The 14,374-nt window shown below is 29.2% G+C and overlaps 1 protein-coding gene across 1 annotated transcript in view; it reads left to right on the top strand.

The window, feature by feature from the left end:
• The window catches only part of LOC149989886 (uncharacterized), a 27,790-nt gene extending 13,416 nt beyond the window's left edge, over positions 1-14,374 (top strand). Inside the window, exons 2-7 of the mRNA XM_090244489.1 lie at positions 12,204-12,295; positions 12,455-12,560; positions 13,177-13,244; positions 13,427-13,513; positions 14,120-14,180; positions 14,315-14,374. Of these exons, the coding sequence (XP_090100615.1) occupies positions 12,204-12,295; positions 12,455-12,560; positions 13,177-13,244; positions 13,427-13,513; positions 14,120-14,180; positions 14,315-14,374 (474 nt within the window). The remainder of the gene's footprint in view (positions 1-12,203; positions 12,296-12,454; positions 12,561-13,176; positions 13,245-13,426; positions 13,514-14,119; positions 14,181-14,314) is intronic.

Here is a 14,374-nt window from a genome sequence, read left to right as displayed (position 1 = left end):
TCACATTGTCATATAGTATGATTTTTTATTTGAAAATATATCAAATACCTAATTATAAAGAATTTAGCTTTAATTTATTGGATAAGTTCCAATAAGTGATGTATTCTTATTATAAGAGCTAAATAAATATAATAGTATCAAAAGATATTTTATTAATAAAAGCCTTTTATATTTAAGAAGTTTTATACATAAGGCTTTATAAAGCATCTAAAAATGCCCTAACATCCTTTGTTATATCAAGTCATACCTAAAATATTTGATGGTAATCTTTATTTCTAATAAGCTCAAAGAAAGTCCATAATTTCTTTACAAAAATTCATATTTGTACCATAATTTTTCCATAGCTTCATATCTCCATCTTTAATATGTATATAAAGTCTTAGCTCTCAAATTTCCTTTTATTTTATATAAAATGATAAAATTATAGAAAAATCCTTTCAATTTTTTTTCCTCTAAAAGATTTTTTTTCTTAAACTTTAGAAATTCATATTTTTTGATCTAATTATTCAATTTTTTTAAATTTTAGATTATATAGACTTTAATCTTAAGATTTATTATTAAAAAAAATTATAAATCTACAATAAATTATTTTGCATCATCAAAATCCTAGCAGGTGCTCTAAATCCTAATTTACAAGTACTTGAATATTATTTTTTTTATATCTCAAAAATCTAAAATATAAATTCTAATAAAATTTCATATAAAATTTAATAACATGATAATATACATTTTTGGAATTTTTTAGCCAAAATCTTGTCAAATTGCTCAACATATAGCTTGAAATACAACCACTAGTAAATTGGATGACTTACTACCCTTAAATTGTAAGTATTGACTTCAAATTTCTAAATCTCTTTCATCTTAGCTTAGAATTCATCAAAAAAAATATGAAAAGTGTAGGCAAAAAAGTTTTTTTTCCAACTCTAGTTGCAAATTCTTCATTGCTTTTCATACAAGTGTGTTATGTCTAAAAATAATAATAATAGATATAAAATCAACTCATTAACTTTGAGGACTTATATCTCTTTTATAAAAACTCTAAATTATACAAAATTTACACCAAAACCATAGCAAAAAACCTAAACTTCTTGATTTTAATCTTTTGAGTTCAAAATCTCAAAAAAATTATCCTAATTTCTAATAAGGCCTTAGATAGCCTCCTTGAAGTCCATTAGGCATGCTTTTTGGCTTATAGCAATAGAAATTTTTATCATCCATCTCCATTCATCCATATGGATGCCCTAACTATTCTTTTTGCTATCAAAAACTCTCTCTAACCTTTTTTTTACAAGATTTACATAACATATATCCTAAACACTAAATAAAAAAAAAAATAAGATTTTAAGACTCATCAATGTCTAATAAAGGTGGCTCTAAATATAAAAAAATATTATAAACATAAAATCAACTTCAATAATAGTCTTTTTAAACTAACCACTTCAAAGTAGTAATCTAATCACATTTTGTAACCAACTAAAATCTAATAATATGGCTCTCATAACATTATATAATAAATTATATATTAAATATATATGTGCATTATTTTCACTTAGTAGCCAAATCACAACACAACAATGTATGTCTTTTTGAGCCATATAAGATAGTAAATATCTTAGAAAGAAGAAAAATACCATGTCTTCTTATAGAAGTAGATAATAATCAAGAGTTTTAAATAGAAGAAGTCGTAGATTCAATGTAACATCAAAATAGGTTGAAATATCTTATTCATTGGTATAAATATGATATTAATGAATGCACATGGAAGTTAGCAAAGAATCTTGCAAATGTAAAAAAGAGAATTGAGGCTTTTTTAATGACATCCATCAAAATCAAGATAAAAAAGAGCTAATCTTCGCTATAAAAGAAACAAGATCTAACAAAGATAGCATTCTATTTTCTATCATTTTTTGTAGTTTTTATATATTTATAGAGCAAAAATAATGAAAAATCAACAACCAACAAATTCAATCAAGAACTATCATTTTTTGACTTATTAGATAAAACTTTGTATTTATTATAATTTTTAAGATAATATTATCAAAATGAAGAATATTAAGAACATTATTTTTTTCCTCAAATAGATGGCAAGATATAATGTATTTGATATTGTGACCTTAGAAGACACTTTCAATGTTTGGTAGTTTTATTAGAAGTAAAAATAACTCTTAACAATATTCCAAATGTTTTATTTGAAGGAAGTAATGAATGCTTCAACAATGATCAAATAATAAGGTGGTCTTTTCACCTTGGTATAGGATGCTATCAATGATTGAGAGGACCTATCAACCATCTTCAAAGAGAGTAAAGATCAAATTATATGATAAATATAATTTGTCGCATCTTGGATTTTTTCAACATATGATGATGGCTCTTTATGGAACTCATCTTTAGAAAGCAAGGTAATGTCATAGTGTTGTATAGTATGATTTTTTATTTAGAAATGTATTAGGTATCTAGCTATAGAGAATTTAGCTTTAATTTATTCTCTAAACTCTAATAAATGATTTATTTTTATTATAGAAGATAAATAAATGTAACAATATAAAAATATATTTTAATAGTTAAATCATTTTACATTTAAGAAGGTTTATACATAAGGCTTTCTAAAGCCTCTAAAAATGCCTTAACATCCTTGGCTATATCAAATCATAACTAAATATTTGTTGGTAAATTAGATTTTTCATAAGGTCAAAGAAAATCCATAATCTCATTTCAAAAATCTATCTTTATATCATAATTTTTTCATAGCTTTATATCTCTATCTTGTACATATATATAAAGTCTTGGTTCTCAAAAATTCCTTAACTTTGTATAATATGCCCAAATTGTAGCAAAATCCTTTTGAAATATTTTTATCTTACAAAGAATTGTTTTTCTTCAAATTTTAAAATATTATATCTCTTAATACAACTATTTTTTTTTCAAATTTTTAAATAATTTATACTTTATTTTTAAGCTTTACTCAAAAAAATAAACTACAAATTTACTAAAAATAGTTTGGCATCTTAAAAATCCTAAAAAGTACTTTAAATCCTAATTTATAAGCACCAAAATACTATTTTCTTTATATCTTAAAAATCCAAAATTTAAATACTAAAAAATTTATTGTGTAGCTCTACAACATATTAGTATATATTTATAGAAAATTTTAGATAAAGATTAGTTCAAATACCTAAGATATAGCTAGAACCGAATCCTTCATGAAATCAGTTCACTAACAAATTTCAATTTAGAAGCACTATCTTCAAGCAATCATTGCTCTTTTAAATCAATTCCAAAATTTTTTTTCATATAAAAAATACAACTCTTAAAATCAAATTTTCAATTGCACAATCTATCATGGACATATGTATTTACCTTGATAATTATCTAGATAATAAAAAATAGATAGAAATAAATCAAAGTAGATAAATATGATAATATCTTATAGAAATCTTTCTAGAAGCTTCATAGATGCTGCTTTGCTTTTATACATGTCTATAGGTGATTGCTAGGTTAAAAACTTGGCCAACAAGGAGGCTACGTATCAACATGTTGACCACTTATATTATAAGTTGGACATATAGCACGCACCTAGGAGACTTGTGTTACAAATTAGACATGTGTCTTGTAAATTGAACATGTATTAGAGGTCCTATAGCATATCGCCACATAGTTCTTAGTTAAGTAGTATATATAAAAGCAAGAGTGAGGCTTTTCTCACTCTTGTCAATTATTTTCTTGTTTTTAGTTTAGTTTTAAGAATCTTATATTTTTCAGTCTTTGGCAATAGCCATTCTAGTTCTTCCTTGAATATACATACTTTCTTCTATTTTTTCACTTTCTTTTTGATACAGATTCCATAAGTTTATGTATCTTCTTTCACTTTGTGTTATTGATAGATTGACAGGAGTACATATACAATATCATAGCTTTGTCCTTTCTTGGTTGAGAATGGATTACCTCTTTCTCTTAATAAGACATAAACATATTAGAAGTTGCAGATTACTCTTTTTTAAATTGATATTATTTTTAGATTTTTTTTTCTTAATTCTTGAGTATTGTATTCTCTGAGAATAGACACCTTTTTTTTTATTGTACTAGCATGGTAGAGCTTGCTGAAATGAAGAATGCAATGTCTCAAATGTAAGAGCAAATGAGAGTGTTAATGCTTGCAATGCATCAACTCAGTCTACTACCACAAGGAACAACAAGATTATCAAGCAATGAAGATATAGAGATGATTGGAGTTGCTTCAACATCTACACTAAGCCATACTACTACTCCTACAACGGAACATCGTTCAAGTTTTAAGGAACAAAAAATTGGATTGCTTAAGAAGTTTGATAGAACAAGATCTAAGTTTTGACGATTTATCAATCAAGTACAACTGGTGATTGAACTACAACTTCAAAGTTATTCAACTCAAGGATCACAGGTCAGGTTTATTGGAACACTACTTTCAAGTTGTGCTTTATCATGATTTTCATCATTTCTCAAATGATGTGATCCAATATTGAATAATTTTAAAGTATTTTTAGTAGAGTTTTGATCTATGTATAGAAAACATGATACAATCCATGTTACAACCAACAAGATTTATATCTTGCAACAAAGTGATCAGTGATATTATATGCTTTATAATTTTAATAATTAACAACAGATATCTAGTAGAATGATGTAGCATTCATCAGCCAATTTTTCTATGAATTATAATATGGAGTAAAGAAATTGATGCTCAATTTACTTTATCCTAAAACATTGAGTCAAGCAATTGACTTTGCTGTAAAATATAATAAATGGCTTTTTGAGTTTCATTCTGAGAATCACACAAAGAAACCTCAACGTTATTACAATTCAATGATGATACCAACAACTTCTCAATCTAAACATTTGGAAGTAAAATATATACAAATTGATGTAGTACATTTTAAATCTCTTACCAAATAAAAAAAGACTTGTTATCATCAAGAAAAACTATGTTTATATTTTCGAGAAGCTAAGCACACTATTCAATATTATCCAAAGAAATGATGCAACTATAAAATGAGGGATACTACCGTCAAAGATGAAAACATGTCAAAAAACAAATTTGTCCAGCTATAATAGGGACTGTGCGGCTGAAATCTTATACAATTCCTAATAAAGGTTCTATTGTCTCCTAAGAACCGTCTCCTTATTTTACAATAGATGTATGTTTAGGATCTAATAATCACAAAGTCTCTACTTTAATAGATTCAAGAGCCTCAACTTATTTTTTAGATGAAGAATTTGTTAAAAGTCATAATATATAGTTAGTATAAAAAATTAAATTCATACCTATAGAAGTCATAGACGGTCATTTGATATCTTCTAAAGATATTATTCATGAAACACTTCTTATAGATGTAATAATAAATGGTCATAATAGTCGTGTAATTTTTAATATAATTAGATCTCCCTCTAATCTAGTCATTTTAGATTTATTGTGGCTACAAAAATATAATTCTATGATAGATTGGATTTCTTGTAAACTTAAATTTTCTTCAAATATTCTTAAAAGTTTTTTCTAATCTAATAAAAAGTTATGAGTCTAGTATAGCCAAACTTGTACTTTTAGGTACAAAAGTTTTTTGGTATACTACAAAAGAAGGATCATCTTTTGTTATTTATGCCACACCCATTTTAAATGATCGAAAGATTTCAAGTGAAATTCCAAGTTAATATTAAGGTTTTCAAGATATTTTTGAAAAAAAAAATGTAAATATTTTCTTGAAGCATCATCCATATAATTGCTGAATCGACCTTAAAGAAGGAACTTAGTTGCCATTTGGTCTAATCTATAATTTATCACAAAATGAGTTGGATAAATTCAAGAAATACATTAATGAAAACTTAGCCAAGAATTTCATATACCATTCAAAATCTATTGTAGGAACCACTATCTTATTTGTGAAGAAAAAAGATGGATCATTATAAATGTGTGTGGATTATTGAGGACTCAACAAAATTACCATCAAAAATAGATATCCTCTACCTTTGATATATGGACTTCTTAATCAATTAAATCAAGATAAGATTTATACAAAAATAGATCTACAAGGAATGTACAATCTGGTCCATATTAAAGAAGGAGATGAATAGAAGACTACATTTTGAACAAGATATGGACACTTTGAATATAATGTCATGCCTTTTGGACTCATAAATGTACTTGTTGCTTTTTAACATCTTATAAATGATGTTTTTTATGATTGTTTGATGATTTTATTATTTATTACTTGGACAATATTTTAATCTATTCCAAGAATACATAAGAACATGAAGTTCATATTCGTCATGTGTTACAAAAACTTAGAGATGTGGGATTGTATGCCAAGATGAAAAAGTGTATATTCCACACTACTCAAGTTGACTTTTTAGGATAAATCATTTCAAACAATTGTCTAATGATAGGTCATAAAAAAATTCACACAATCATAGATTGGAAGATTTTAAAAACAATAAGAGATGTACAATATTTTTTAGAATTTGTCAATTACTATTGAATCTTCATCAAGAACTTTTCTCAAGTTGCAATGTCATTTACATGCTTAACTTATAAAGACAATCTTGAGTGGAATAAAGAAGCAAAAGTATCATTTGAAGCTTTGAAGAAAGCTTTTACTTCTGCACCAATCCTGCATTGCATCAATTTCTTCAAAGCATTTTTTATAGAGACAGATGCATTTGACTTTGCCTTGAATTTATTCTTGTCACAAATAGGAGTAGTTAACAAACTTCATCCAGTAGCTTTTTATTCAAGAAAATTTTCAGTAGTCGAAATTAATTATGAGATCCATGTTAAGGAATTTTTTACAATTGTAGATTCTTTTCAAGAATGGCATCATTATTTAGAAGATGCTTCAAGTCCAGTGACTATATATATAAATCATAAGAACTTTGAGTATTTCATATTAGCACATGTTTTGAATCATTGCCAAGCTTGTTAAAGAATGTCTTTATCAAGATTTGAGTGAAATATCACTTATCGGCTAGAAAAATTATAAGGTTTATTTGATGCCTTTTTAAAACATTCTTATCTTACACCAAAAAAAAAAAAAAAGCAGCTTTTGGCCAAAAAAAGATAATTTTACTGAAGCCAGAATAATTTCATCTTCAAACAATGAAATCAACATCGACTATTGATTTGACTTTTCTCAAGCAAATCCAATCAAGTATGTCCTGAGACCTTCTTGTTCATGATATTAAAAATAATTCTTCTAAGTCTCAAGATACTTTTAAGTTTGAATTTAAAAAGAACCTACTATATTTTGAAGGATGCTTATATATTCTACAAGGAGAAGCATGATTACGTGCTTTTGAAGCTTATCAAAATTTTCTTGCAATATGACATTTTGGATACAATAAGACTTTGAAGCTTATATCTAGAGATTTTTGATGGCCTCAAATGTGGAAGGTTGTTAAAGAATTTATGCAAACATGCGATATTTGTTCAAGATCAAAAACTCCTTGTCATCGACCTTATGGACTCCTCCAACTATTATCTATACTAGAACAACCATGGTCTTTTGTTTCTATGGATTTTATCATGGATCTTCCAATTTCAACTTCATATGATTCTATATTTGTGATTGTAGATTTTTTCACCAAGCTGGCACATTTTATACTATATACAAAATCTATAATAGGTAAAAGAACAACTAAATTCTTCTTTAACAATATCTATCTCCATCATGGATTATCAAAGAATATGATATCAAAGAGAGGAATACGATTTTTATGGAAATTTAGGAGAATTCTTTTCAAGATATTGAAGGTGGATATAAAACTATCTTCAGCTTTCTACCTTCAAACTAATGGACAAATAAAATGAGTAAATCAAGTTTTTGAAGTGTACCATTAACTATCAATAAGATAATTGGACAACTCTTTTGCCATTGGCAGAGTTTGCTTATAATAATTTGATACATTCTTCTCCTCAACAAACACCTTTCTTTGTCAATTATGGTTATCATCTATGATTTGATATTTTTGATTTTTCAAAAGTTGATAATCTTGTGGCAGAAGATGTAGCAAATTGATTGTCAAAGCTACATACAACAATGAAGACACAATTAAAAGAAGCTCAAAAACAACAAAAAGCCAACTCAGATGTCTATTGCAAGGAACAATCTCAATTCCATGTGGAAAATAAGGTATGATTACTTCGTTATAATATTAAAACTATTTGTCTTTGTGACGAGCTAGATTATCATAAGCTTGGATTATTTCTTATTTGTGAACAGATGTCACGGCCATAATCATGTAAGCTAATAATTACATATAGAAATAGGTAGAAGTAAGTAAAAGTAGATAAAAGTAAGTTAATTCTATAATATTTAATATGGAAGCTTCATAGAAACTTCCTAGATGCTACTTTGACTTCATAGGTGTCTTTAATTGACTTTTTGGATTAGAAACGTGGTCAACAAGTTGGCCATGTGCCACACATGTTGTTAGCTTGAAGATCAAGCTAACTATGTGGCCCACACGTAGAAAAACTTGCCTTGTAAGTCAAGGCATGTGTCCTACAAAGTCAACACATATTGGAGGTCCTATAGAACGTCGCCACGTAGCCCCTAGTTAGATAGTATATATAGAGACAAGAGTGAAGGCTTCTTCACTCTTGTCAACTCTTTTCTTGCTCCTAGTTCAGGTTCAAGAGTCTTTAGTTTCTTGTCTTGTGGCAATAGCCATTCCAGTTTCCTTTTAATATACATACTTGTTTATATTTTGACTTATTATATCGAGATAGCCTTTTTGTGTATATTTTCCCTCATCAAGTCTTTGTCCTTGACAATAGATCAATCTAATTGCTTATTGATTATACCTATCAAAGTCTATAAAAATCTATTCTATTTTCTATGTATCTTTATTTGAACAATACAAGACAATGAATATACAAAGAAGGAGACAAATGCCACCACCTCCTATAGGATTAGACAATAATGAAGAATTTAAGGTGGAAGAAGTCTTAGATTCAAGGTAGCACCAAAATAGATTAGAATATCTTGTACATTGGTATGGATATGGTATTAATAAATACACATAAGAACTATCCAGGAATCTAGCAAATATATCAAGCAAAATTAAAGCTTTTCATCAATGACATCCATCAAAATCAAAATGAAGAGTGAAAAAATTCTTTCCTATAATGCAAAGCAAGCCCAATAGAGATTTCATTCTATCTTGTATCATCATTTTTTTGGATATTTTAGTACTTAGAAGATAGAGAACCAACAATTAAGAGATTCAACTCAAGAGCTATCATTTTTTAAATTATCACACGAGACATTACGACTATCACAACCTTTGAGATAGTAAAATTGAAATGAATATCTTCAAGAATGACATATACTTCTTTAAATAGATGGTGAGATATAATGTATTTGGTCCCATGACCTTGAAAGGAACTCTCAGTATTTAGTAATACTTTTGGAGGTAGGAACCATTCTTGATGGTATTACTAATATTTTATTTGAAAGAAGTTATGAAGGCCTCAATAATGATCAACTATCAAAGTGATCTTCTCACCCTAGTATGGAACATTATCGATGGTTGAAGGGATCTATTAAATACCTTTGAAGGGAATAAAGATTAGAATACATAGCAAATAAAATTCAGTGCGTCTTAGACTTTATCAACATATAATCACCGCTCTTCATGGAATTTGTTCCTAGAAAGGGAGATAAGGGAGTAATATCACAGACATACATATTTACCTTGATAATTATCTAGATAATAAAAAATAAGTATAAATAAGTTAAATATGATAATATTTTATAGAAATCTTCCTAGAAGCTTCATAGATACTGATTTGCTTTTATACATGTCTATAGGTGATTGGTAGGTTGAAAACTTGGCGAACAAGGAGGCCACATATCAACATATTGACCACTTGTAGTATAAGTTGGACATATAGCACACACCTAGGAAACTTGAATTGCAAATTAGACATGTGTCTTGCATATTGAATGCATATTAGAGGTCCTATAGCATGTTGCCACATAGTTCTTAGTTAAGTAGTATATATAGAAGTAAGAGTGAGGCCTTCCTTACTCTTGTTAATTCCTTTCTTGCTTTTAGTTTAGTTTTAAGAGTCTTATGTTTTCCAATCTTTGGCAATAGCCATTTTAGTTCTTCCTTGAATATATATATTTTTTTCTATTTTGTCACTTTTATTTTGACACAAATTCCACAAGTTTATGAATCTCTTTCTGATTTGTGTCCTTGATATAATCTAATCTTCAAAAGCCTTTTATACGCATGGGCTATACCTTAAAGAATAATAATAGGTACAAAATTGATACCTTGACTTTAAGTACCTATATCTTTTTTATAAAAATTTCAAATCAAATAATTTTTTGAATCAAAACCGTATCTAAAGTCCTAAAATTGATGATTTTATCTTCTAATGTCTAAATGCCTTCAAAAGAATAATTCGAATTCCTAACAAGGCCTTATGCAACCTCCTTGAAGTCTATTGGGTATGAATTTTGGTCAATAGGAATGGAGATTTTTATCATCCATCTCCATTCATCTATATGGTTGATCTAATTATTCTTTTTTATATAAAAAACCTTCTTTAATTCTTTTTTAATAAGTTTTATATAGTATGTAGCTTAAACACTAAATAAAAAGAACAAAATAAGATTTCAAGAGTCACCAATGTCTAATAAAGGTTGTTTTAAATATATAAAAACCATCATCAATATAAAATTAATTTTAATAATAGCCTTTTTAACTAACTAAGAACTCTTGCATCTTTGACTACTTTAAACATTGAGTGGTATTCAAACTTAACATCATTATCAAATGAATTGGACAATCTTACATCTTTGACTATCTTAAACATTGAATGATATTCAAATTTGACAACATTGTTAAATGAATTAAGAACTCTTGCATCTTTGACTACCTTAAATATTGAGGAGTGTTTAAATTTGGCATTATTGCTACATGGATTAGGCAAGTTTATATCTATGACTATCTTAAATATTAAAAAATATTCAAGTTTGATATTATTATTATATGAATTTGATAATCTTACATCTTTTACTACCTTAAATATTGAAGGATCTTCAATTTTGGCATCTTTATCAAATGAAATGAGCAACTTTACATCTTTGATTATTTTAAATATAAAGATGTACAAATGATTAAAATTATTGTTAAATGAATTTGACAATCTCATATCTTTGACTACCTTATGTATTAGTTTTTGCTTTAATTTGACTACTTTGGATATAAAAATTTATTTAAGATTAAGATTATTAAAAAATAAATTAATAAAAATTAATATTTTAATTTATTTATTTACTATTGAGAATAAAAATTCAAAAATATGTATACAAATAAGTAAAAAATGAATCAAAGAAAGATGAAAAAATAAAAATAAAAATAAATATATTTAATAAGAAATTGGAATGGTTATTGCCAAAGACTAAAAAGCTAGAGACTCTTGAAATTAAACTAGGAGCAAAAAAGGAATTGACAAGAGTGAAAAAGTCTTCACTTTAGCCTCTATCTATATTATCTATCTAATGGCTATATAGCAATATTTTGTAGGACTTCGAAATATCATAGACTTACACCAAAACATTGCATCATGGAACTCAATTTTTCATAAGTTAACAATGACTTATCTTAAAACAAAAATTACACTTTGCTTACATTCAAAGTTGTTTCAAATGCAATTTCATATCGTTCAATTGTTATTTATCTATTAATTCATTTTTCTTTTACTTTTACTTTTTCTTTCTCTCTTTTCCTTTTTATAAACCTCCAAAAATATCCAGTGAAACCAAAGTATTGGAGAATATAGTTCAAGCCACTTGAAATTTTGGTGGTTACGTCCTTCATGACTTAGCTAGACTTGCTTTTTATTGAGCTTGTTCTCATGCGTTCCATCCTTGTCAGTATGCCATGTACGTGGCCATGTACAATATTCAAGCTTAGGATTTCTAATCTTGATATTTCAAGATCCTCATCCTGTTTCAGCTTGACCTGCTCCTGTTGCATGATTTCGGAAGCTTATTGCACGAACCAGCGAAGATGCTTGCACATATATTGAACTGTCGTTGTGAAGTTTGTAGGTTGTCGTCTTGTAGAATTGATGTTGGTCCTGAGCATTGGTATTTCAACAGTTTTTATGCCTTCCTTACTGGGGATCTAATGTGGTGTTTTGTTCGAGTGTTTGACAGTGGCTGACGGAGTACGATGCACTTCTTGTCTGCATTTTCTATACACTGTTCCATGGCTTCGTAGGTGACGTTTTAGACATTCTATGGCGTGTGTGCGTATTGGCAAATTTTGTTGACGTGATTTGTATCAACTTCAGCAATTGCCACCTTAGTTAATTTGTGATTTTTGTCGACCTCATATTCTTCAGCTTTATTTGCTTCTGTAGTAGAATCGTAATTGGCGCTGAATATTGTTGGTGTTCTTTTTGCAGCAAACTGTTCCTTGCCAGTTCCAGAATTACTCAAACATCGTTCCGAGCCATTCAGATCGGCCAGGATGTTGAAAGAATTGGTGCAGAAGACTGCCAGCAGTCTCATGTACAACTTATAAATCCAGCCTGCAAGAGTATACATATAAGTGGTTGCCTCGACAAAACTTCCTAATAATCAAGTACTATCTGAACGACTTTCGAGGCAAAAAGTCGACAACTGTTATGAATGATGGGAGAAAAGATTAACCAAATTGGTTGGTGATTACCATACTCACACTTGAACTCCGAAACTAGAACTTTCTCTGAAAGTGTTGACGATGTGCTTGAGTTAGTCATGACGTGGTTTACCATTTGTCTCAGTTTAACACTCGGATTCTCTAGGAGTGACCAAACTTTTATGAAAAATAAACAGTCAACATTCTTTCCTGGGACATTCGTCTTGTACTCTTTTAAAATGTGCACACGCTATTTTCTCGTGGTAAGTTCGCAATCTCATTTTTATTTTAAGCACAGCAATGTCCATCAAAAGTGTATCGAAGGTTTGACAGTTTTTAAGTTTTTCTTCTACATTGCGGAAGTTTGTCTTTACTTGGACAAGATTGTTAATGTATTTAAATTTCAAAGGACTCAGCCAGTATAATGTTGACTACGAACAGCTTAGACTTGCAGTAGTTACTATTATAGCAGTTATGTTGGCCGTTAATTGCTGCACTGTTGTGCAGATGTTGGCACGTAATTTGATGCAAATTTCACGTATTGAAGAAACAAGACAAGCTCCTGCCTTTTCTTTGTACCTTATGCAATCGATTACTGCAACTATCTGGAAAGTGGTAGAAATTAGCATGACCAACCCTGCTTGTTCCGTGCCAGTATTTCACTCTAGTTTTGTGTTCATTTGCATGGCAATAGGATTTCGGGTGAAAACAAAGATTCAAATGACCTGAGCTTACCAACTTCCGCTCATACTTACAGATATCGATCATCAGTGTTTGTTGGTGACAAGTGTACCTATTTTGCTGGGGTGGCATTGGCAGTAGTTGGAATTCTTGGTCATTTCAGGTGATGCAGTCGTCTTCTCTCAGTAATACAGTTGCCTCGGTGAAAATTTTCTCGCCGATTCAATTGGGATGAATGCTTTTCAGACACGGTTGTCATCTTATAATTTCAATGTAACCAAATACCACTCTTTTTGGTGAAAGACCGATATCATGCTTAAATGATTCTGATGTGAGACTTTGTTGTTCTTCTGCCCTCAAATTATCGGCTTCCTGTACTCCATTCCTCCGGCTATACTACTGCATTGATTACGCACATCGACCCCTCCACTGATCCTATGTTGGTTACTAGAGCAAATGCCTCGAAAGCCTGAAATGAAATATGTATGGAAATTTCTATTCTCGAACTTCAAAACCCTCTTGCTGTTGTTATGATTCTCATGAATTATTGTTCACCGTACATATATACAGACCTGGGTTGTTTGAATTCGTTACAATGGTCCTACACGAAGGCATACACGATGTCTAACTCCTGCTTGGTTATGACAGCTTTGATCCACATACAGGACTCCTGACAGGCAGCAATGACATGAATCTTGTTAATCTCTTTTTGTGCTGGTTCGGCCGTTGATCTGAGCAACACCTCTGTATGTGGATGTTGGCTTTTCAGGTATGATGCTTTCAATTTTCTTCAGCTTCTAGATGTTTGGATGGCGCGAAGTTGTTCAGAGGTACACTGAGATTTTGTTTTATTTATTTATTTATTTATTTAAAAAAAAAAATTGGCTCTTTAGGCTTTTTTTTGGTAATCTGTGAATCCGCATTTAGTGTACTCCGGAATGTGCAATGCATTTTATGTGTGCAGGTCCCATCCTGTGGATTCTGTTTTGGGCTTCGATACCTCATGGCTGGCTGGTACAAGTGA

The sequence above is a fragment of the Physcomitrium patens genome, chromosome 1 (genome assembly GCF_059467195.1).
Source record: "Physcomitrium patens ecotype Gransden chromosome 1, ASM5946719v1, whole genome shotgun sequence".
NCBI lineage: Eukaryota > Viridiplantae > Streptophyta > Bryopsida > Funariales > Funariaceae > Physcomitrium > Physcomitrium patens.
The sequence above is the reverse complement of the archived record's forward strand: the minus strand, read 5'-3'. Positions and strand labels throughout refer to the sequence as shown.